General features: G+C 37.9%; 2 protein-coding genes and 2 long non-coding RNA genes across 4 annotated transcripts in view; all 4 read left to right on the top strand.

Moving 5' to 3' along the window:
* Window positions 1-6,861: 6,861 nt before the first annotated feature.
* Window positions 6,862-8,139, top strand: LOC143453424 (uncharacterized). The gene is made up of 3 exons (XR_013115174.1): window positions 6,862-6,996; window positions 7,318-7,577; window positions 8,034-8,139. It is a non-coding gene; the product is annotated as an uncharacterized LOC143453424 (long non-coding RNA).
* A 307-nt stretch (window positions 8,140-8,446) lies between these two features.
* The window catches only part of LOC143453426 (uncharacterized), a 109,028-nt gene continuing 93,311 nt past the window's right edge, over window positions 8,447-24,163 (top strand). The window contains exons 1-2 of the long non-coding RNA XR_013115177.1: window positions 8,447-8,507; window positions 8,877-9,071. This is a non-coding gene — a long non-coding RNA (uncharacterized LOC143453426). The remainder of the gene's footprint in view (window positions 8,508-8,876; window positions 9,072-24,163) is intronic.
* The window catches only part of LOC143453396 (uncharacterized), a 90,082-nt gene continuing 75,670 nt past the window's right edge, over window positions 9,752-24,163 (top strand). The window contains exons 1-3 of the mRNA XM_076954732.1: window positions 9,752-9,774; window positions 10,640-10,706; window positions 11,009-11,204. Of these exons, the coding sequence (XP_076810847.1) occupies window positions 9,752-9,774; window positions 10,640-10,706; window positions 11,009-11,204 (286 nt within the window). The remainder of the gene's footprint in view (window positions 9,775-10,639; window positions 10,707-11,008; window positions 11,205-24,163) is intronic.
* On the top strand, window positions 11,835-13,333 carry LOC143451648 (5-oxoprolinase-like). Its single transcript, XM_076952349.1, has 5 exons — window positions 11,835-11,927; window positions 11,993-12,382; window positions 12,446-12,528; window positions 12,597-12,757; window positions 12,988-13,333. Exons 1-5 carry the CDS (start codon window positions 11,835-11,837, stop codon window positions 13,233-13,235), a joined length of 975 nt encoding a protein of 324 aa, XP_076808464.1. The 3' UTR covers window positions 13,236-13,333.

The following is a 24,163-nucleotide window of genomic DNA, read 5'->3' as shown; positions in this document are numbered from 1 at the left end:
CTTAATTGTAAAAAATTCCATGCAGGTTTTGAAGATCAAGATTTACTGACAGGATTGCAAAAAGACAAATGAATAGAAACATGGCTTTATTGGGTTATAAGTGAATACGGCCTCGAATTTACACTCTAATTGGATATACTCCAACTTCAGAAGAAATGGCATCCCGCAAAATTAAATTTTCTTCATAATGTAGTTTGCCATATGCTTGGGTAGTTAGTTCAGTGCAGGGCTGTAGAGTGACGCGGTGTCGTGGCGGATTTATAGAATTGCATTGATCAAGCTTGCCGTGTTTATTGAAATCTCTTCTGAGTTGTTTCTTTTATGTTTGCGGTCCGTTGCTTTACTCGAACTTTTAATGTTAGACTTGCATGTTTCACTCATGACTGTTTTCGCTTTCTGTCTTCCAACAAAGATTTATAAGTAAAGAATAATGAAAAGTTTATAAAGTTATAGTTATAGCCACAGAACGTCCATATGTCGTTGCAATAAAAGCAACAGTTGTAGTGCGAGGTGTCTGAGTTATAACCAGAGCAGAGGATGTGTTCAGGAATTAATGGGTATGCTTTTATTAATAAAAATAGTTGGGATAAAATTAAACAAATTTTGTTCGCTTTTTTCTGCATCAGCTATAGGCCTCTATAAGAAAAGTTTCAATTAAGAGATGGTTCAAGTAATGACGTCATTGACAATGATGTCATTCTCGTAAAAATTAACGTTCAAACAATTCCAGTAGTCTTGGTTTTCTTGGCCGCACAGGTATTAAGTCAAAGTACAAGATAGGTGATGAAATATGACGTATTGTGCCTAATAACCTGGCCACGTTGCTGCAACTTGCATTTTGACGTTGTCAAGTAACTAAGATATGTATAGATATGTAGAGCTGTTTATCAATGTGGTTATGACTTAACAATTGCTGTAGTTTATAACTCTACGTTTATTTTTGATCCATCAAACTTTCCACCAAAACAAAACCAAGCGTCATTTTCTGCTGCTAGTTTTCAACGGAGTTGATGGTCAGTGGGATCATTTCAACAAATTTGGACAAGATGTGTGCCAATTATAGGTATTCGCTTTATGTCGAAAATGATGTCATAATAGTTCTCTGTGACGTCTTATTTTAGTCGAACAAGCTACTACTGTATTTATTTTTCCTATTCGACCCAGCCAAGAGCCCCATGACAAAGAAATTGAGTTTCTGGGAGAGAAACAGACGAGTTGCGTCATCATTGCCAAATTCTGTCAAAATTACACCAATGTTTCCGGTAATATTATGACGAAACAATCTCTTGTCTCAATCTCAACTAAAAAACACGGAAACAATTCCAATTTTTCACAAAACTAGAAATACTCGATATTTCCACAAAATCCTCACCTTACTTTCCTTGTTAAAGGTCACTGCCCTTACGTCAACACTCACGTGACCAACATGAATCCCCCGGATGTCTGCTTTTCCCAGACGCTTGGTGGCGGCATTGCTTACACGAGATGTTTTAAGAAGCTCAATGGAGTTCATTACAACAATTCATGTATGAGGGTTTTAACCTGGACGACATTAAGTTATTCACAGTATACTTTTTATATTCTCATTGCAATGGAGCTGCCTATATTACTGTTTACAAATAGATAAACTGAGAACTTTATATGACATTTGGTAGTCTACAAGGTTATCGATGAAAATAAATGGAACATTCTTATGAGTTACTTTCTTTGAAATCCAGTTAACGCGACTCGCAAGTGTGAATCGGACGGAAGATGGTCTCGCATTAATTTTACTGCTTGTCGTCCCATACCGGACTCGGTCAGTTCTGCATGAATGCGTTCACATAAAAATTTGATAACCTGCACTCATGGGTTTAATAATTCCAGAATAACAACAAATAGAACTTACATTCAATTAACTTTAAATAAATTCAATCTGGAGTCAACAAACTTTATCAATTATATGATCGAGATTGCTTGCTTGTCTCGACTTATATGATTCAATACTAACATCGCTTGGGATGGGATAGAAATTTTTAAATCTAAAAATTGATTTACACGATTTTTAAATTTCAGAGTGACCCTGCCGAAGATTACTTCAATGCCCATCTCAAGATTGTCGTCATGATAACTTACGTAGGCAGGGGACTTTCCCTCTTCACATTGATCATCGCTTTTTTACTCTTCTGGAGACTCAGGTACATCTATGGCGGATGACATCGATTTTAAAACATCGCGATAACTCGATTTAGAGGTCATTGACCCCGTATTCTTTGATCTCAGTCTTAACCGTTTGAAACTTTGGGTCATAATTATACTTTGACTTCAAAGTAAATTCAATTATGACCTAAACGTAGTTTGGGAAAATTCACAGCGAGGTGATGACGAAAATTCGCGGCTTTACGCGATGGAAGTTCTGCAACGATTCAATTATAATAAACTGGTTATAAGAAAGTGCTTATAGTTTGTATGTTGAAAGTTAAAAGACTTATGTGAGAAAAATATCTCTTGCATAGGGAGGACTCTATCGCATAAACTCTATGCTAACACTTTATACAAAGCATTAAGTGAAGTCCAATTCTGTTGTTCTCTTGGCAAAAATAGGTTATTTCGGCTTTATTACGGCATGCATACGTCATTTTGTTTACGTCATCACGTTGTAGAAGCATCCGGTGTTGGAGAAATATCATTCATTGGAATCTTGCTACGTCGCTCATTCTACAAAACTTCATCTGGTTAAGTCATAGTTTCTTCACCAGCTACCAAACAAAAAAAAACAATGAAGTATTTTGACGTAATTAGTATGACGTAAACGATATCTTATGCTTACCACTACTATTACAACAAAGCTAATTAGAATGTTAAAGTTTAAGTTCAATTACAAATTTACGGTTTGTTGTATCGACATTTTTTGGTAAACAAAATATCTTTATATAATATGTGCAAGTCTGCACAATTGTTTGCGCCACTTCTTCTTCACACAATCACCCAGGTTTGGTTCCAGGTTCTATGTCGCGTCCTGGCCGCCATCTCCATCTACTCTCAAGTGGCCACCTACTGCTGGATGTTCGTGGAGGGCGTCTACCTTCACATGATGGTGGTCATGGCTTACACGTACGACAGGTTCAGCATAAAGCTATACATGGCGCTAGGTTGGGGTAAGTCAGGATTCATTACAGTTGCTTTGATCAATATTTCGATTCCCATTTTACGAGTCAGTGGGTTTCGACCTACAGTCAGTTCTGAAGAAACAATTATTCTTCATCATACATTTATTTATTTTTGCCGAAGTTTGGTGACAGGGTATCATGGTCACGTGGTAGTATTAAAGCTACCTACACACATACTGACTATTGTGATGTCAGATAAGTCCATTGTTACCGCCATTGTCTTTGGCTTCTACAAAATCCTGTTCAACCATTGACTTAGTCAGGTTATTTAATGTCATATATGTCACGCAACTTAAAATTGGTCCGAATATTAACATCCTAAAACTTGTCCCAACTCTTTTAGATTGCGCTAGGAATGTTTTGTTAATAGCGCTGTAGGAGTATAAAGGAGTCTTTTGTGTTTTTATACGTGTTTCTGAGATGTTGCATAAACCAAAGCTTATACCTGTTTCATTAAGCTGTTTGTATCAGATATGTTCAGCACAAATTTTCGTCGAAAACATGTTAATTACTAATAACTCAAGATGTCTATGACGCAGGCACACCGATCCCAATCACGGTCTTATGGGCAGTGCTCAAAGCGGTTTATGAGGACAAAGAATGCTGGATGCAGAACCCGACAGATACCTGGGTCGAATATTTCTACCAGATTCCCATCTTTGTCTTGTTCGCGGTAAGTTTTTATGATGTCACATTATAACAATGATCAGAATTAAGTATTGGCTATAGCAGTCAGGATCAGAACTACCAGTCGCTCGGAGTAACTTATTTGAAGTACTTTTTGCCATCTCTTAGTAAACATGAAGAAGCAAGCTTATGGTTGCGAAAGCTCGTATAGAAGAATCTAAAATAAAGTTAACTTTCAGAGTGCGACCACCTTATATCTTGTTTTTATTTTACTATCTACTGGGTCAACACGGTTCATCCACCATCAACCAAGTAATTTATGACGCTTTGGAATTAAAACATTTATTTCCTTCTAAGCAGATCAACGCGTTGATAATGGTGAATGTCGTCCGAATTTTGGTCACTAAACTCATCAAGCAGAACTCGCTGGAAAGTGCAGTGACGTATTCAAAAGCAGTAAAGGCGGCTTTCTTTCTTTTCAACCTTCTTGGAATTACTTACATCTTGTTTTTCTCAGTCCGGGAGATGGCGCTGGTGAAATCGCTTTCTTCCACGTCAACGCCATCTTGCAGTCATTTCAGGTAAATTTGTTGATTCCTTCGATTGTGCGGTCAGAATTGTCTTTCATCTCCGGGATGCAACTGGCACCTTTAACTACATGTCTTACAATCGCGATCTGCACATAATTGCGCTTCTCTACCATTTGTGTATTGACGACTTGACGTCATAGCACTCTGTCGTTTCACTGACGGAGCCATAAATGTTTTGATTAATACATTTCTGACGAATTTCAGAGAACTTATTGTTTTTTATGACACGGCAGGGTTTCTTGGTCTGTTTGATTTATTGCTTGAGCAATTCGGAAATTCTCAACGCGGTTGGAAGGAATTGGCGGAAATGGCGTCACAATACAAGAATGCCCTGCTTCGAGAAAGACCTCCGTGGTATTGGCTGATGTTTAATCTGCAATTTATTAAATATTTTTTAACAAATGAAGGTTTCCCCCATCCAGCCACAAATCAAAGATGTCATGTCATTACTCGATTTGAATGGCCTGCTTGGCTTATGACGTAACAATCACAGTTAAGGCATGATTATGACTAAATTTAGTGAGACGTCACTCGACTCAATCCACATCACCGACCACTCATTTGCACGTAACCGTCAAGCTAGACAGGCATTGTGACGAATCCGGAACTGAAAGACCAGAACAATTGCCTTCCCACCAATTGCGCTCGGTCATTTTGCATGAAACGGGTGCTCCGACGCTCCATCCAGCGGAAAACGAATGGTAGGAGCACAGTGTATTACTTTGTGGCATCATCCCTACTTAATACCATGTACTAATTAAATGCTTTTCATGTAAGTTGTTACGTCACTGTATTACAAAACCACGAATGAAAAGCTTCGATGACGTCACACCTTGCCAACATAGCAAACGCTGTTACACGTCACACTCAAGTAATTACATATTAGGTCCTATACGTCCTATTACGTCCTATAGTTAGGAACCACATTTTTTAGCTTAATTTAAGGTTATCTTGAATATATTTGCTGTGATTTTTAACATAAATGCCATGTTTTTATGTTAAAAGTAAATCAAATAATCGTAGCTCTTGTGTGCGTTAGCATTCCCGGATTATTTAAAAAAAAAACGTTTTTACGTTTCTAAGAAAGTAATTTGGGTTGTGACGTCACGCGTGACTCGCGAGTCATGAGTTGTTGTGGAAATGCTTAAATTTTAAGTTGGGATCTTGCAATTCAGTTGCAGACCAAGCTTAAATTCTCCTTAATGACGTTCAGAAAAACTACCTGGCTTGAACTGGTGTGCCATATAAATACCGATATAATGTTTGCAATCTTTCCTTTTACTGTTCCCATTCACTTGTTACTACTGCGTAATGTAACATTCAGTAAGATTTGCCCAAAGGTGTAAGCCTTTGAATCTGATAATAAATAAAAATGGGACTTTAACATTTACTAATATGCATAGACAGAATTTAAGCAACTAAAACAGCATAGTCACGCCGTTTGAGAAATGAGAACTCATACCATCGAGTGAGAAGTAAAACAACTATCAATCAACATTGTACTTCGCTCATATGGTAACACGAACAGCCAGAGAAAGTCCGGTCTTTATGGCAAAGGTGTTTGTTGTGTAATAATTCAAGCCAAGTAATACAACAACGAAATTATTATTTGTCATAAACTCATTTTTCATAGGTTAATGATAGTTGTAAAAAAATGTCGGCCTGTTGTATTTACACAGGATTACTTCTAGGTTGTTTTGACCTTGTTGCACCTTGCATTTAGTAGAAAAATAAAAATTCATAAAAATATGACATTGCAAGGATAAGGAATCTTTTAAACAGTGACGAAATGTCACCATCTCAATATTAATGTGATATTTATCGCGATAACAGCAACTATTAAGTCATTAACTCTGATTGTGTCAAGTGGCTCCATATATTACATGACACGAATGAGATTAAGCCAGTAGTCTTTCACTTATAACGAAGTAAACGCCAATCACATCGTATAATGGGTTTTAGTTAACCAACATTGTTTCCAGTGCATCGGTGGGACGTAGCCTAGTCAGCCATAAAAAGGCGTTGCAAACTGCATGTAGGCAGATTTATGGGTACTTGACCACAATAAGGCATGATGGCCAATGTTTTTAAACGAAATCGGCGTCTTATTAGTCAATGATAAAAATTTTGGACTAGCCTAGGCCTAATGACGGTCACTTTTTTCCAGTGTAATATAGTTGCTGAAGAATTGTTTGGTTTCAAAAGAATAATATTTGAAAAGCAAATTTTTTAAGTAAAGGGCCTTCAGTAGGCTGTATAAGAACATGTATACACTGGCTGTATGAAAAATGTTGACCCTGGTTTGTTTAGCCTGGAAAATATAAATATAGGAAATATAATAATTTTGTAGTCAGTTTCGATATCGTTAGCCTAGTATTTGTGTTCACCTGAATGCAGATGATATTCGGCGAATCTATTCTAGTTTGGGTTTGTATCGGCCTAACTCTACAGGCAGCCTTGTAAGTGCCTTTTATTATGGCATGAAAGAAAATAATGGACGCACTCCGACACTATGCTTAGATTTTAGGAAATACTTAACATGATAAATGCTGAGTAAGTTCTGAGAAGAAACAAATTTTGAATCAGAAAAGTAAACACAAGGGGAAGGAACTTGAAGGATTATGGAAGAGGTTTGTGACAAAAATAAACACATAGCCAATATGGTAAAGTTTATCATAATTTTATTGATGATTTTATGTCTCATAGTTGTTTCAAGTTTACTAATTTGCTTCGTTGACAAGGCTAAAAAGATTATTGTGAAAAGTAGTTTGATTTTAAGGCTGGTGTTTAATTACAAATATGCCCGTAATTTTGTCTCTAATTAAACTTAGCTTCCCTTCATTTCCTCAAGTTTAACCATTTGTCGACTTGGCGAAAACCACTGCTAAGAACTGTTGTTTAATTTGATAGACTGCCTAATTATGTATACATAGTTTAATTTTGTTTTAAAGAGTTGAAAATTATGATGATCGAATCATTCGACTCAAGTAAGATCGATTTCATCCGGATTGGAACGACGGTCGCTACAAATGCTCTCCTCGAGAGGAAAGGTGAAAGAATGGCACTTGCTCTCACTAAGGGTTGGAGAGATCTTCTTTACATTGGAAATTAGTCCAGACTGAAGATATTCGACCTCGTAAGCTGATCAACTCTGATGTTTCCAGTTGACAATGCAGTTGTATTAAGCTACTACCCACTGGTGACGCTAAATGTGGGTTTTGTATTTTTCGTCTTTGCTTATTTCATAGTTTCTATGGTTTTAAATACTTAATTAGAGACGAGTTTATTACCACTTTTTACTTTGTTCTTAACCTTTTTGATCTGCTTTCCCATTAAAGCCAACCAAAAAACTCAAATTTCCCCTTACTGATATTCTAGTTTTCCGTTAGTTTTAGTACAGTAAATACACTTAAGCTAGTGTCTGATTAGAGCTCAAGTAGGCCTCACTTCTGTATGTAATTATAGTAGTTTATTTGTTTCATGCTGTTGTAGGTAGAAATAGAAACAAGTGAGGACTCAAACTAATTATGACATCATTTGTGCTTATGATTGTGCCTGCCTGTACAAACTCAACACCCAAAGCAACCCATGAGTTCAAAACTGTTGCCCATCCTGGGATTACATCTTCTGATATAAAATATAACATCTCACACTCCTCTATGCTCAGGTTCAATGAAAGTAGAACAATATTATCCGGCCCAGCAGGTGGCGTTATGTGGTACGCTATGACGTCATTTCAAGACCAACATAGCATTTGGGTACAACATGAGAGGTATGGTGCCGCTAATATATCCAGTATCAGTATGAGCATGTACGTTGCATGCATGCACAAGCTAGATAAATATTAATAAGATTACGTAAGTTATGTCCTTGTGTTGTCATCGTGGTATCCCAACCATTTATTCCAGTGCTTGGTGTTGTGGCCGTGTGGCCAGACACTTGTTTATACAATTTGTGAATATCCTGACAGGTTCTTTGTTCTGTAATAAAGAATGATTTTGTGACATGCAAATACTTAAATTGTGATGAAATTTATGACACTATTTACACAGGAACATCAACAGATCTAAGTCGATACGACGGGGAATATGAGCATGTATTCAAGTCTACTACAGCTGGTGTCACCATACAAGCACCACAGGTATTTTGTTTTCAAATCTTAAATTAAAGCAAAACTTCAACAATGGCACAAATTTTCCTGTTAATATCAACATCAGGACAAAGTTTGTTTTTATTTCAATGTGCCGATATGTGCTAGTATGTGTTGTTTGGACTCTACATGCTTTGTTATATTTTTGTGTATATGTTGTATTTACTATCTTGTTTTCTTTCAAGCTTTTTGATATTTTTTACCTATTTAGCTTTTACAAATTAAAGTGGACGTTCAAAATTTGGAGAAAGACGACTTGTCTCATTTGTTCTTGTCTCGTTTTGTATTATTTCTACTGACAGTAGAATATGTTGTCTTATTTTGTTTGATTTCTATGACAGCTGAACATTTTCATCACAGCTTGACATCGACACAGTCGCAGCACGGTCTGGTCTATGCAATTTTTCCGGTTGGGTTTCTTTGTCGTCAGCCCTAGTCCTCCCTGAATCTGTTGGGGCTCACCCAGGCCCCACATGCTACAGAAAGGGGATTCCCTAACTGTGACGCCAATCTTTGTCTGGGAATGTTGTTGCCGGAGCAAATGTTGTACGACAGGTAACAATATGATTTGTGATGATTAGGGCAACCAGTTTTTTGACCTAAAAATTTTAAATTTTGACCTTATTTTGACCTAAATCGTTTAAATTTTGACCTCATTTTGAAAAACGCTATACTGATAGTCTCTACACTGTCTACAGCAATTTTCTAATCTAAAGCTGCATTTAAAAATGACAAAATGCTTTTCTAGTGTTGACTTTTTTTTCGTTTCTGCGAATAATGAATAATATTACAAAATGGTTACAAAATTACAAGTTTAATAGATTTTGACCTAAGAAAAAGACCTAACGAAACAATTTGACCGTATTTTGACCTTACATAACATTTTGACTTTATCTGACCTAATAACTCCTATACCACACGTCGTACAAAGCTGAAATTTGTTTTGTGTTTGTTTCATAGCATTCTGAGCAGGTAAAAAATTGACCATATTGACTTTTGGTTGCCCTAGTGATGATGTAAAGTGTTGTTAAATATCAATGCTAAATTTTTATTTGCTGGACCTATGTGTATGTTGTGCTATCGTCTTATTACAAATACTTAAATCACAAACCGTGCATAATTTCATCAATAACTCTCTATATTTTCACACAGGTCAGTGTTATTTCGTAGATACAGTTTTTGGAAGCAAGTTTATAACTGACAATAACTGGAAAATTGAATATCAAATGCATGCAATGACCATTGGAGTAGTTGTAAGGTGCGGCTGGGTTCTTTGTCATTCTCCGTTATTTTAAATATACAGTCAAATCCGCTTTATTCGGCCAAAATGCTCGGGAACGGAACAAAAGTAAAAATTGAACGTAAAAAACTCCTGTTAATTCGGACAATTCTCCGCTTAATTCGGACACAAGTTTGCAATTCCATCGTTAGGTTATGATACAATAAACAGTACTTCGTTCGTTTTAAGACAAGATTTAATTGCATTACGAGTGATTATGGTGAAACAATGACGATACATGCAGTAACAATCGACAATGAACTCATATAACGCCATGCCAGCTTCATAGTCGCTTTTACTTCGGTACAATTGCGTCCATCTTGTAGGACAAAATTGTACAGAAAAGTTTAGCACAAAAAGTGAAATTGCTCACTAAAGTAAACGAAGACGTTTTATGCGATCAGTGCCAATTACTGCAGTATAGCGCAGCAGCAATTCATTTATTACGCAACAGTGCAGTATTTTAAATGCATTTTTTGCCTTTATGCATGACCATGAAACGAACAATTGATTTTCCGCTTAATTCGGACAAAGCCGTTTCTCAGCTTAATTCGGCCAAAAGTGAGCTGAACCAAAGTGTCCGAATTAAGCGGAGTCGACTGTATAGGTGTTATTTTGTAGACTGAATTTTTCGAAGCGATTTTTATGACTGTTATTATTATTTCAATTTACCCAAATGACAATAACTGGGAAATTGAATATCAAATGCTTGCAATGATTATGGGGGTAGTTGGAAGTGAGGTTGGGTTATTTGTCATTCCCGATTTACTTTTGTTGTGTGTGTGCTAGACTGGGATCACTGATCTTATCAATATATTATAACCTCTGACCTTTGACATCAAAGGTTCACGAGCATTGCAGAACAGATGGGTAGGATTCTACAACGGACAGCAATATCCACTAACATTAAGGTATTTGTCTGGCTTGAACTTGTCATATTTTAACATGTTTGTTATTTATACATTACTGGTCTAGATAATCGTCCAAAACTGCTTTTATTTGTTTGGTCTAATTTCTGCGAATTTATTGCACCAAGATTTCCCAGCCCTTGACATTTTATCCGTGGTGCAGTTGTTGAAAGTCCTGTATAGTCTTGTGTATATTGCAAGACTTGCTTGTGTAAATACGTTCTTGATAACTGAGTAGGTGTGGTTCTATTATGATGATTGTGGGTCGACATTATTGTATTGTGTAACATTACATGAATCGACAGGTACGACTTGACTTCCCGTGCGCTCTTTTCGGACCCGATGGTGGTCTTGCTTCCAACGCTCCTCACATCCCAGGCCACCTAGGGGCCATGTTGGATGGCGTGCAGTACCAGATGTGGGCGATAGAGATCAATGAAGCAGATTACATCGTCTTCAATCATCCATGTGCTGGAGGAGTTCATCTTCCTGTTTACTCTCGTGAGTATGATCATGTGATATGCTTGGTGATGTGATAAATGTTATAGATCTGATCACGAAGTTTATCATATGACGTTCAAAAATTTCATAGTTGTATAGCAACGGTGTTTGTGTTAACCAACCGCTACTGAAACATTTTGAGAAGGTTGCGATTTATGCTGGGATGTGATTGTGATTTATGTGATAATGTTGTGAATGACGTGCTTTCTCGTATCATATGATGCTGAAAAGTTTCATGGTAGTTGTTGTGTGAAATGACAAATTGGTTTCTGATTTTTTAATGAGTCAGAATTACCTTTAAACCAGTGGTTGCGAATGTTTTTTTAGTCGCGTACCCCTTTTAATAAATTTTCAAGCCTGCGGACCCGTACCTAAAATTTGCCAAGAATTCAATCAGAAAATATCTTGTTATTTAATGCATAACCTACTATTGAGGGATATTTACTGTAATATCGGATATACTTGAGCTGCTGCAAATTTCAATGAAATAGCGTCTTAAAATGTTTATGATTCTTTTCTTTCGTTGCACAAACCCCCAAGTGGTCCGCGAACCCCAGGTTGGGAACCACTGCTTTAAACCCTATTGAACTTGTTTTTACTTGTTACCTCACAGAAGTAACAGCGTTTCTCATGCTCCCAGGAGAATTCACTAGTTGCAGCCGGACCCACAATATCCATGGCTACCTGGCCGACTTGAGAGCGCTAGTTGCCGCTAACCAGAAGGTAAGTGTCTTTGTGACGTCACAACTGTATCAATCTCAGACATTTCAACGAAGCTTTCTGTTTAGGGTATCCACCTGGTCCAGGAGCTCATATCGAGAAGCGCGACATTCGATTTCGAGGGGACATCCCCTATGGTGATAAACAAGTTGAACGCGCCGAGAGCGATCAGCAAGTCTGCTATCATCTACTCTCTCAGGTGCATGGTGGGCTACGACATCCCGCTTAACCATGGCTGCCTCGCCCCTATTCCCGTCAACATACCCAAGTGGTCCATACTCGACCCCGATGATGACGCGGCCGTCGTCGGTGGCAACGTGCTTACGTCACAGAGGATCGTTGACGTCATAATGAAGGCGTTTAAAGTGTGTGCTGCGTCGCAGGGTTGCATGCACAACACGACCTTTGGTGATGACAGCTTTGGTTATTACGATACTGTCGCCGGTGGAGCTGGAGCGGTAAGTTCTTTGTTTTATAAATGACGTTTTGCGTGACGTAATGATGACGTGGCGATTTTGCAGGGACCAACCTGGCACGGTCGCAGTGGGGTTCACAGTCACATGACCAACACAAGAAGCACTGATCCGGAAATTTTTGAAAAAAGGTGGGTAAGTTATATTTTATTGTGACGTCATAAAGTTGATTATTTGGTAACGAGTTTGTTTTTGGCAGATATCCGGTTCTCCTGAAGAGCTTCCGGCTTCTCCCGGGCACTGGCGGAGAAGGGCGTTATAGGGGCGGGGACGGGGTTTTGAGGGAGATTCTTTTTCGAAAAAACTTAACCCTGTCAGTGTTGAGCGAAAGGAGGGTTTTCCAACCCTATGGAGCTGATGGTAAGGGGGATTCCCCGTATACCCACTTAGAACCAGTTTGTGATGAAATATTTGATAATCTTGGAAGATGAAAAAGCGGCGATGTAGGAACCGGTGTCACGAGGATGAGAGAGATATTACGAAAGTTCTGACCATTTTGCTTCACAAACCTTAAATATGACTCATCACCAGCGCACCACCTTTGGTGGGGAATCTGCTAAAATTTCACTAAACTTGACCTTATAATGCAGGTGGTGGACCTGAAAGTCGAGGTGAGATTGTTTCGTCAAAAAAGTCTACAACACCGCTGAAGCGTGACGTGCCATTGGAAAAAAGAATTTCGTCTTCCACAACATTCCTCATAGTTTTACCGTTTCGAGTGAAGTGTGTGTTTCTTGCGGAGAAATTACAGTTTTGTGTGTTTAAAACTTTAAAGATTGTTCGTCTTTCGCGCGCATTTTGCAACCGTTTAACATCGAATGAGGCGATGGCCAAGTAGCAGTAAACGTTTTATTAGTTTGTTAAAACTTTTTAGCTACTTGTGTGGTTACTTTGCCAGCTTCATAGTCGTGAGTATAGGTAGAGGAACAATACAATACAAAGACTAGTCTTTAACCAAATACCTATAACCTATAAATAACTCTAAACCGGTTTTGTTTGCTTAAAATGAGAACACTTCGGTAAAACGGAAACCACGTTCACATTTTCCACCGGACAACTTGGAATAAATGAGACAATCATCACAAACTGGACATAAAGCTAAGAACGTCGCTTTTGTTGAAGCAAGTTATTCAGCAGAAAGATTTTGTCAAGTGGACAGAAATTAAGAGCGGAAAGTAGAATGCGAAGGAATTTTATATTTATTTGCTACATCCAGCAAGTATTGTTGCTGTAAAGTATGTCTCAAGATGGCGCCCTGCAGCTATTAAAGCAGATTTCCAACATATTTTTCTTCAAAAACAATAAAAACCTACAGCCCTCGTGTATTGGGGTCATATAAGAACCTCGACCGCTTGAAGGAATTTTTGCTGGAACGTTTTGTTCCTGGCAGCGAGTTTATCTTATCGACACCAGGTGGCGTTATAGCCCGCAGTTGTAACGCACTTGGACAAGGCATTAACGGCACTTGTCCTGTTCAGTGGACCTGGTGGGTAGTTCTTAATTCAGGCGATAACTTATTACATAAAGGTCAAAGAGAAACTAATAAACAACGTGTGGGAATCAAAATATGCACAAAGGCTACCTCGGTAACCGGGACTCGAGGGATGAGAAATCGTCGCCATGTTTAAGACTTGCAAATACTGTTCTCAGTCCGAGGACAACGATTAATTATTATACCAAGCATTAAACAAACTTCTCCTAGTTTTATGATAATAATAATCTTTACTTCTCTGTGCAGGGTTTCGTGACGTATAAGTTGAATAAATTTCTCCTTCGTAGTCAACAGCTTTATACCTGCTGCTCGGTCTCCTCTCACACAGACACAACTTCCGTGTGACCGTGAACTTGGTGCTTTGCTCCTCGGAGTTGTCTTTGTTTTTGGCAGGGAATATGGAATTGTTAAAGCATGGAATGGAATGAAAGATTTCATTTATGAAATGGAACGAATCTTCAATAATAAAGTTGAATGCATATTCACACAATTGAACTCAGTTCACGCATTCCCAGAACAGTACACGCGCACCCTCATTCACACAATCAAGTGCGTTCACCACAAACTTTTAAAATTATAACAGTGTGGTTTCTTCCATTTTCGAAGGCGTTAATATCGTACAAAGTATGGAATATGAAATGAAAGATTTTGCAGGATATGGACCTTGGAAAAATTTCCATTCCACAGCATGTCTTGGTCTTTGGAATTGTGGGAACGTCGCTCAAGCGTGACCAAGCGTTGAGACTGCGCATGACTTGTGTGTCATTCATTCTATCTGTGCTGTTATGGAAAGCGGCCACTTATTTCATCTTGTGCTTTTAACATGTTATTCACTTATTTTGTCCGGGTCGTTGATTGCTCGGAAACCTGCTGGTTTTAAAGAGCCAAGAAAATACAACACTACGACTGGTGCTTTACCGTCATCAACTGTAACACCAACACGAAACTTAATGCTAATAATCTGAAACCAACAAACCTAAATACGTTCGTCGCCTCCTATCAGTGAACAGTAATTTGATTGGTTTAAATATTCGCACAACAACTTTATCGTAGCAATTAAGAAGTTTTTCTCGGCATACTTTGTTCACTCACTTCATCGTCCGCCAGTTTGTTGCATTTGGTTGAAAGCATGTTTTGTTGTTTTGTATTGCTATATCCAGGGTTGCCATCAGTCTCAACTCGAAAATAAGGACGACTAGAAAATGAACGAGGAATACCACCTTAAACAGTGCACAACAAGAGAAAGCAACCAATGTTCCTAAAAAAAAACAAGACACTGTCTGCATGTTCATAATTTTGGTATCTCTTTGGTACAAAATGGTATCGTAGAGGTGACAAAATGTCCAAAATAAGGACAAAAGTGCCCACCTCCGCCCTAACAAATAAGGACGAAAGTGAAAATAAGGACATTTCTTAGAAATAAGGACAAACATATTTTCTAAGACACGGACCTTTAAAATAAGGACAAATCTTATAAATAAGGACGGTATGGCAACCCTGCCTATATCTATGAGTATCATGATATCATCTGGAAAGTATCATTTTTTCCTTCGAACATTTATACAAGTGCTTCAAAATCTGATTTAACTACAACTCTGTTTATCCGTGAATTCATGTACGTCACACTGGTTATTGTTTCATCATTTGACAAAAGAAACTTACTGCGCAAGTGAATACACTAGTATCAACTTTTATGTAAGATCGTATCACATCTTGTAGGAAAAAGTTCTTCATTACAAAAGAAATAAGATCTGGTCGCCATTATCTCTGTGTACTAACTTCAGCTTGTGGCAGTTTAAGCCGTCCCTGGAATTGATTTGTTTTATAGGGATTTGTTCTAAAGGGACTTAGTATTTTGATGATATTTTATTCTGCTGCAAATCCAGCATTTAACGTTTTGAAATTTATCTGAAGATAAGCTCTTGTAGTTTTAAGTTCATTTGTGAGTTACAGCTTACACAACGGAGGAAAACTATGACGTCATAATCGGTGAGTCTACTAATGATCAAACAATGTAGTAATTTGTTGATTGTCTTGCTAGTTATTGATGTTGTCTCGTACATTGACCGTTCAATTTACTTAATTTGTGTTTAAACATTCCAAATATTAGCAAATATTAGAACCGAGGTAACTTTTCAGCATTCTAATACATTGAGAATCCATTGTAGTGATGTGTTGACTTAAACGTCTGGTCCAGCGTGGTCCAACTTCTTTTCATCGCGAGCCAAAATCAGAAAATTTTTTATCTTGCGGGCCAATGTTTTTAAATTAGAACTGAAGAACAATGTGACATTGATATTAGAACTGAAAAAAGTTCTATTTTTTATTAAAACTGAAATTAGAATAGTTCAAAACTTAGCTGATAGAATTTAAAAGCTGATCAATGTGACATCTGTGGTCGAGGTTCTTCCTCAACAATAGCGACTATCAAAGCTGACTATCAGTTCGCGGGCCTGCAGTTGGACCACGCTGGTCTGGTCAATATAATGGTTTTATTTATTTTTTTATGTTTGGATAACAACTCTGTAGCTTTGTTTGAACTGAGACCTTTGGTCATTGCTTCATTGTGACGTTTGAACGTAACAATCCCAGTGCAATGTGCGGCTTGCGCTTGGTTACAAATGATTTAGCCGCTGAATTTTGACCAAACTTTGTTTGTTAGACAAGGAACTGTCATGTCCTGTCATGTCCTGTCATGTCCTGTCATGTCCTGTCATGTCCTGTCATGTCCTGTCATGTCCTGTCATGTCCTGTCATGTCCTGTCATGTCCTGTCATGTCCTGTCATGTCCTGTCATGTCCTGTCATGTCCTGTCATGTCCTGTCATGTCCTGTCATGTCCTGTCATGTCCTGGCATGTCCTGTCATGGCCACGCTACAAACGCAACAGTTGACTTTTTAAGTTAGCACCGGTTCAATCCCAAATATAACGACTTTCTTTTATGCCTTGTTCATTGAACCGTAACCGGTTGGTAACTTTCATATCTGAAACAGTTTTACAAAATCCTTTAAAAAGTTCGATTAAATTTAAGTAAAATTTTAAATTTTAGTCATAAAACTTTGTAGTTATCACAGTTTGGTGACTTTCATATGAAGCCTTCCATAATATAGAGGGAAAGAGATGCTTTGTACTTGATGAGTTTGTCGTAAAACCTGGTTCAGCTTAAATTACAACAGTTAAGATTCCAACCATTGTTTGATATTTTTCCGATTCTCCCCGCTCTTTATTCTTTCAATTGAATTTTCATTTCATGCGACCGCTTCATTGTGACCGTTGCTACGTCGAAGAACACGTTTCTTAGAAATTCTACGTCATTAATTTGGGCTTTCATCAAATTTTTTCCTGAAAAAAATTCTTTAACAGAAACCAGTGATCCAACACGAAAACATATGAAAAGGATTCACAGACGATGTGTTCGTTTTTGGTGTGTCGTGTCCGATGACCATGGTAGGCCTATTTAAGGATAAATGGTACCAAAATATTTAGCCTACACAGAATTTTGTTTCCAAACCTTTAAAATAAAACAAAACATGCGATGGCCGCCGCTTTATAAGCCCACCTGAAGATTGATTGACCTGCAGTGTGGTGCTTTCTACAGCACAAAACCGAACAACAGTGAACTCGTTCTTGCTTCAACTGAGTTTATGACGCAACAGTTTTCCGCCCGGAAAAAAATATTTATGAAAAAGCGTAAAATAAAACAACGCTTCGCTTGGGTGCACTTGGCTTGAAGCAAACTGCGCGAAAACTTGCTCACTTCGTCTTTGCGCTCAATATTATGCGATGGTGTTTGGAAAACGGGCTCATATGAAACGGGGTTTCGTGTTTATTAAGTGTGGTGTTTTACTACCGGAATGAACAGAGTGCGTCTGAACCACGCAACATCGGGTTTCATTAGCAGGAGGGCTTATTATATACCGGAACGTATAAAGCGGCGACCATTGCATTGAAACAAACGATATTCTTCTAAACATGTAGTAAAAATTATTTTATTAAACAGTTTATCAAGACCAACCAGATAAAACATGTTAAAATGTTCCGATTTTTAATGGGTCGAGTGGACTACGCTGTGATTCACTTATTTAAGAATTTGACCAGTAGTGTCGCATTAGGGTAATTACCGTCGAACGCAACGTTGTTAATTAATCTTAAACTGTTGCGTTGTTAATTAGGACCGGCAACATTTTTTGACGTCATAACATGTTTTGATTGAATGAAATCGTTGATTTGCGGAATGTCTGATACAACTTTGATGAACGTCTGGGCCTTTGTGTCTGTTTGTTGATTCATTGAGCGGAGATTGCTATCTCAATTGCGCTTTGTCAACATCAAGTGGCCAAATGTGTATATTGGTCAATGCGGTTCTCAGCGGCAGCGCAATGTGCTGTGTTGGTGTAATGTTATTGTTAGCCGACCATCATCTTTGAATAAATTTAGAAACAAAAGTAATAATTCTTCGGGTATAAATTAGAAGGTTTATTCGCTTTCTTTGCGTCTCTCTCCGGATTTTGCTTGATGTCTATTCTTTTGCACTAAATCGTTGTGTTTCGATCAGTCAAGTTTAAGTCGAGTTGTTTGCGATATTATGAACTACATTGTATTATGCTACTCAGAGTTAATTGTTGTGGTTTGTGCTAATAACTACGAGACCAATTCTCAGTCACAAATATTTGTACAGATGCTTGAGTCTTAGATCAGCGTATTTCCGATTCTTCTGATAAATTATTTGTAACGGTTGGATAATATTTCATGGTTGGCGTAGGTATGGCCTCTATGCAGGATTACGATTATTTCTTATGATTCATTTCCAATATAGGCAGAATAAGCAAGATTATTGCGGACTTAGCGGGAAAAGTGTCAGGTTCCGATTTAAGTAGGGCGAGTAAACAACCGCTATAATTCACTTATTTAGGAATCTGATCTGTTGTTTCGCATTAGGGAAATAACTTTTAAACGCAATATATTTGAACTCTTCCCCCGTTATTTAGGAGCGACAACATTGGTAGATGTCATGAAATGTGTTGAATTAAATCGTTAATTTGCTGAATGTCGGATACAACACTTCACTATGGGTGAGCGTCTATTCACGAATTCGTTCCACAGTTTAACTTTTGAGCAATGAATAAGCAAGATGGTTGCGACTTATTCATAACAGCTCCAGGTGTTCAGAAGTTAGTCTCTGGCATATGTTTGTTTTCGGATAAGGAGGCATTTCAGATTTTAGTTCGAGTTTTCTTTCTAGATCGACCTCTCCTAAACGCTCGCCCGCGGGCTTCCAGCAACTTTTGGCCCGTCAAGCTATTTTGTTTGATCCAAAATCATTTGCTTTACTCGCAGCGTAACTCTAATAGTGGTTCAGAAAGCAAAAGTTAGATCTATGTCAGTCATTGTAAGAAGTGGAAGAATCCTCTAGCTTAGCAAGGAATTGACGTCACTACTTTTTGCCAAAGTCGATTATTTAGACGGGTAATATGATATTCGGGTTTGCCATTGTTATAGTTGGCTTATTCGTGTCAACTCGAATCAAGAATATGATATTCGGGAAAGTATTCTTCAGTTTGTCGTCGCATATCAACCTATCTTGATTTCGTAATAAATACTCACATCGATTCATCGGAGTTCGATTGAGCTTTTCTCATCCTTCAGCATCTCGCGAGAGCTCAGCGTTTCGACATGGCCGCCATGTTCCTCAGCCAAAGCGACAAGAACATTGTTGGCGAAATATTTGCCAGTCTGGCCAACTCTGTGGAACCTCATCAAGTCTTCCTTCGACTTTTCCGACTTGAACCGACGGAGAGCTTGTTACAAGATCTACCTGTAGCCGTCTGCGCTTCGAGAGATATACAACATAAGGAGAATTGCCATCAATGATGTCATAGCAACGTCGCTAAGCGCAGGTTTCTTGATGGCAGAAACGGTACTTAATTTTTGCCTTCGGTATGGTTTGGTTTTAGATATTCAGTGAGTTGACTTCATTCGAGTCTTATTTGCCGGATGAGTCGACTTGACAGATTCGAGTCACTTCTTTCAAAATACTTGACTTGGGACTCGAGTCTGATGACTTAGTTACGACTCGGCAAACGAGCGAGTGTAGCTTAATTCAAACAAATACGTCACTAAGCTTTGTGCGTTGGTTAAATTCTGTTGATGATTTTAAATCACTTAAATATCGGTGACTTGCTTTTCCGTTGGTTTTCTGTTACAATTTGGCTCGTGATTCCCGAACTAGAAACAATAAACTTCTTTCAAAGAGAAGTTGTGAATGATTCTATTCGATAAAACTGAAACCGAACAAAAGTTAAGGGAAATCCCCTTCGCGTCTTAGAAGCTCAACCTTTCAATTAAGGCTGCATGGACAATAGAACAAGCCAGACTTTAAACCCCCGATAGATGGAAAATTAACTTTGCTTTCCACAACTCGCTTTACAATATTTGTGCTTGGATAATTGACGAGTAGCAGAGAGAAATTGGTATTGTGATGTTATGATCATCTTTATCTTCGGACTGACGAAATTTTTACGCGACTTAAACCCGATGATGATTCTTCATCGCTCGAGCCCCTGTGTCCGAGCTAGCAAATTCCGATTGTCACACTTTTTTTATTTTTTTATTTTTATTTTTTACGTAGTATTTCCCGAATTTAGAACTGTCCACCATGTCCACTGAACAGAAGCAAGTGTGGTTATAATCTTATTAATTATTATATCATATTACTGGCATGGCCAAGGACGCGGGATCACGAGAAGTTACCGTGAACAAACTCACCGGCGACAACTGGTAGTGGCCCAAACCACTCGGCTACTAAGAAGACTTAATTAATAAATTAAGTGACGCAGTCATTTAAATATTGTCCATATCAGCATAGTTCTGTGAATAAGCTTTTATAGCCTTCAAGTATATTTGTTACGGCGTAATCGGCAGCCAATGATGCAAAGCATCTGGATATTTGGAACGCAATTTCTAAATTATTGAGATATCTCAGTATGTTTGAAATTTACCTCTTTTGTTCGAATGATCTGAACCCGGGCATGATGACGTCAAAGCTACCAGCTCACCGCTGGAAACCTGATACCTGTGCGAACGTTACGAAGCTGCTTTGTGCAGATATAGCTTAAGAAAGAAGTTTTATGTGCTTTTGTTTTTCATATTATTATCCGGTAACCGCCCGATTAACCGCCCAGTGGTTTGAAAGTTCGCCTTGGAAAGCTACTTTTTCAGGACCGAGCCTGCACACTTCAAAGACTTTACAAGTGAAAATTCTCTTTATGCCGGACACCATCAGTCGGTGTCCATCAGTCGGTGTCCGGCATAAAGAAGGTGTGTAGCGAGACGAGAGTAAATAAAGTTTGAAAGATTTAATATACATTATGTCTATGTTTACAAGTAGTTCGTATGTAGTGATATATGAGAAAAAGTAGGCCTATATATTTCGCATTGGTCGGTAGCTTGCAGTAACAAAAATACGACTTTCCGCGCATTTTTCGTTGATGTCCACCGTCAATAACTTAACCTGAGGCTTGTGACCAGTATAAACGTAGGCGGCCTACAGTAACTAGTTGTAGTAACCAAATCACTTCTGCCAGGAGAGAAAATTTGTTCAATTATGTCAATAAAACTGTGCAACAAATTCAATATCGACGAGTAGGCATTGCAAGAAATAGCAAGAAATTTAAAGATTTAGCAAAAATTTTGCCAACGTAAACCTACGCTGTTAGTGATTGTATGCGCCCACTATTGCCGCAATATAACATAAAGTTCATGTTTTGTAAGTTGTTCATATATTTGGAAATATCCATCGACAGTCGACCATCATTGCAGATTTGAAGCATTTGCATGTCATAGATTCTATTCAAAAATTTCACAACCGTATATACAGCATCTTATTATATCAAATGTAAATGTGGTCAATTATATATATATGTCAATTAATTATATAAATTTATATAAAAGCATAAATGCAATGTAGCGATGTTGGATGGCAGTTGTTCATAATTTTCTTGTTTTACCACAAATTTTGCAGACGCCGAGTATTGTAAGCTGGCTCGTTATAATGGCTGGAGGGACAAGTTTCTTTTTTAACCTTAGACAGTTAAAAAAGATCGTTTTATAAAGATGTTTTGCGCCAGGAAAAGTTTAAACAGAGACCGCGAACAACCTTCCAGATTTTCACTATTGTTCGAATGACGCGTCTGTGATGACGACACAGATACAAGACCTCATCAATTTCAGAGAAAGGCAAACACGTGAATGGAATTTTTTTTTTTTTTTCTGAAACCTGACACTTGCACCTATGATCGTCACTTGCACCTGTGATACGTCACTTGCACCTATGATCGTCACTTGCACCTATGATACGTCACTTGCGCCTGTTCTACTTTTCAATAGAATTGATTTACCACTTGCCTTATTCCGTCAGCATTTTTTAAATCTGCGTTTCCATTTGATTTAAAAATCTTGATGCGTCTGTGATAGGCTAGATATTGTCTTTCAGTCTTATTTGGGCGGGATAGGCATGCCATTGGCATAACAGGTTTAATATGGACTAAATGAGAACTTGTTGTTACAAATAAGATCATTTTGGAAAATGCGTTTTGCCGCGAGTTTCTTGAGCAACAGCTGCAGATCAGAATAAAACACAACGCTGTAAAGCTCCACAGGCGCAGATTTACGTGGTGGAATGCCCTGGGGCCCAGTTTGTGTGGGGGCTCATTCATCAATAAAATTATATATTAGGCACATATTCGCCAAGTTTAACTTTATGGACTTAGTCTATCCAGCTGTTGGTACTGTTCGGTAAAGAATTGAACATTTAATAGAACAGCGTCTGTTGGAATATATTAAAATACCGATAACCATCGTAATATGACGTTTTAAGATTGTAAAACACTGTAATTAGCATGTAATAGCATTTAGGAGGAAAAATAATTCTGGGAAAAATCCTGCAAACTAAACTGACAAAGTTAAAAGTGTGCGTTGTTGCTCCGTCCCTCCGTCTAGCGGTGGTTGCAATTCAGAAATGATTCTTAATTCACTTCAAGTAAATGAAATATACAATACAATGCTTGACGAGTAAGGTCAACAAAAATTAACACAACTTGATAAATATTACTTATTGCGAGTAACAAATAGGAGAGCGACGAGTAACGTGCAATCCGGTCAACCACACAAAGGCAATGAGACGGTCACCAACAGTATGTCCAGAAATCAAAAAAATTGAGAGCAGTGGTTCATAAAACAAGTCAATATGAAGCACAAGTGGCAACACAACAAAACTGATCTATACGGTTAGAGCAAAACACAACAAACCGGCAAAGTAAAGAACAGCGAAATATAGACTCACCCTTCGCGTAAATAGGATATAATAATATGACGTATATTGATCACATAATATTTCACCTGAGTGAATTATGTTTCTGTAGAAATACTATGTTCGCCACCTGGCAAAATTTCAATAACAAAAGGTGCTCAGCTGGTGAATTAATTCTTATGAACCAACATTTCGCAAACCCATGCGTGTGAGCTTCGTCAGGGAAATAGGAGAATAAGATATATTTCTGAAAACTGCAAACATGTAAAATTACCTGTAAATAAAATTATGCTACTGTACGTTTCGTATGTGGGTAATATTATCACAATAGAATAATGATAATAATAGAACACGACCAGGATAAGCCAGAAACTACTTTACTTTTGACGTCTTCAGATATTTGAACGCTACCAAAGTAAGATAAAATAATCTATTTGAATAAAGCAGATGATGCCCGCGTCGGGTGAAATATATTTCTGGTTTTAAAATATCAACTCAGCCGATCCCTTCGAACGCTTTCTTGCTTTAATAGCGGTGGCTGAGAAGTTTTTTAAATCCTGGTTTTAGACAAATTTTATTCTAAGTTATCAAAATAAGAATTGAAAACTTTCCAAGAATTCAGTCCAGCCAGCACCCAAATTTAATCGGGGAGTAGAAACCAACAAGTTGAACACTACCCTGTGTCAGCGGGTGTAGAACAATGTGGTCTGGTTACCTACACAAACAGTTAATAATGGAATTTCCTTTAAGTAACTAAAGGTGCTCAGCTGGTGAATTAATTCCTTATGAACCAACATTTCGCAAACCCATGCGTGTGAGCTTCGTCAGGGCCAATAGGAGAATGAGATATATTTCTGAAAACTGCAAATATGTAAAATTACCTGTAAATAAAATTATGTTACTGTAAGTTTTGTATGTGGGTAATATTATCACAATAGAATAATGACAATAGAATACGACCAGGATA

This window comes from Clavelina lepadiformis, chromosome 4, assembly GCF_947623445.1.
Source record: "Clavelina lepadiformis chromosome 4, kaClaLepa1.1, whole genome shotgun sequence".
Lineage (NCBI taxonomy): Eukaryota > Metazoa > Chordata > Ascidiacea > Aplousobranchia > Clavelinidae > Clavelina > Clavelina lepadiformis.
The sequence above is the reverse complement of the archived record's forward strand: the minus strand, read 5'-3'. Positions and strand labels throughout refer to the sequence as shown.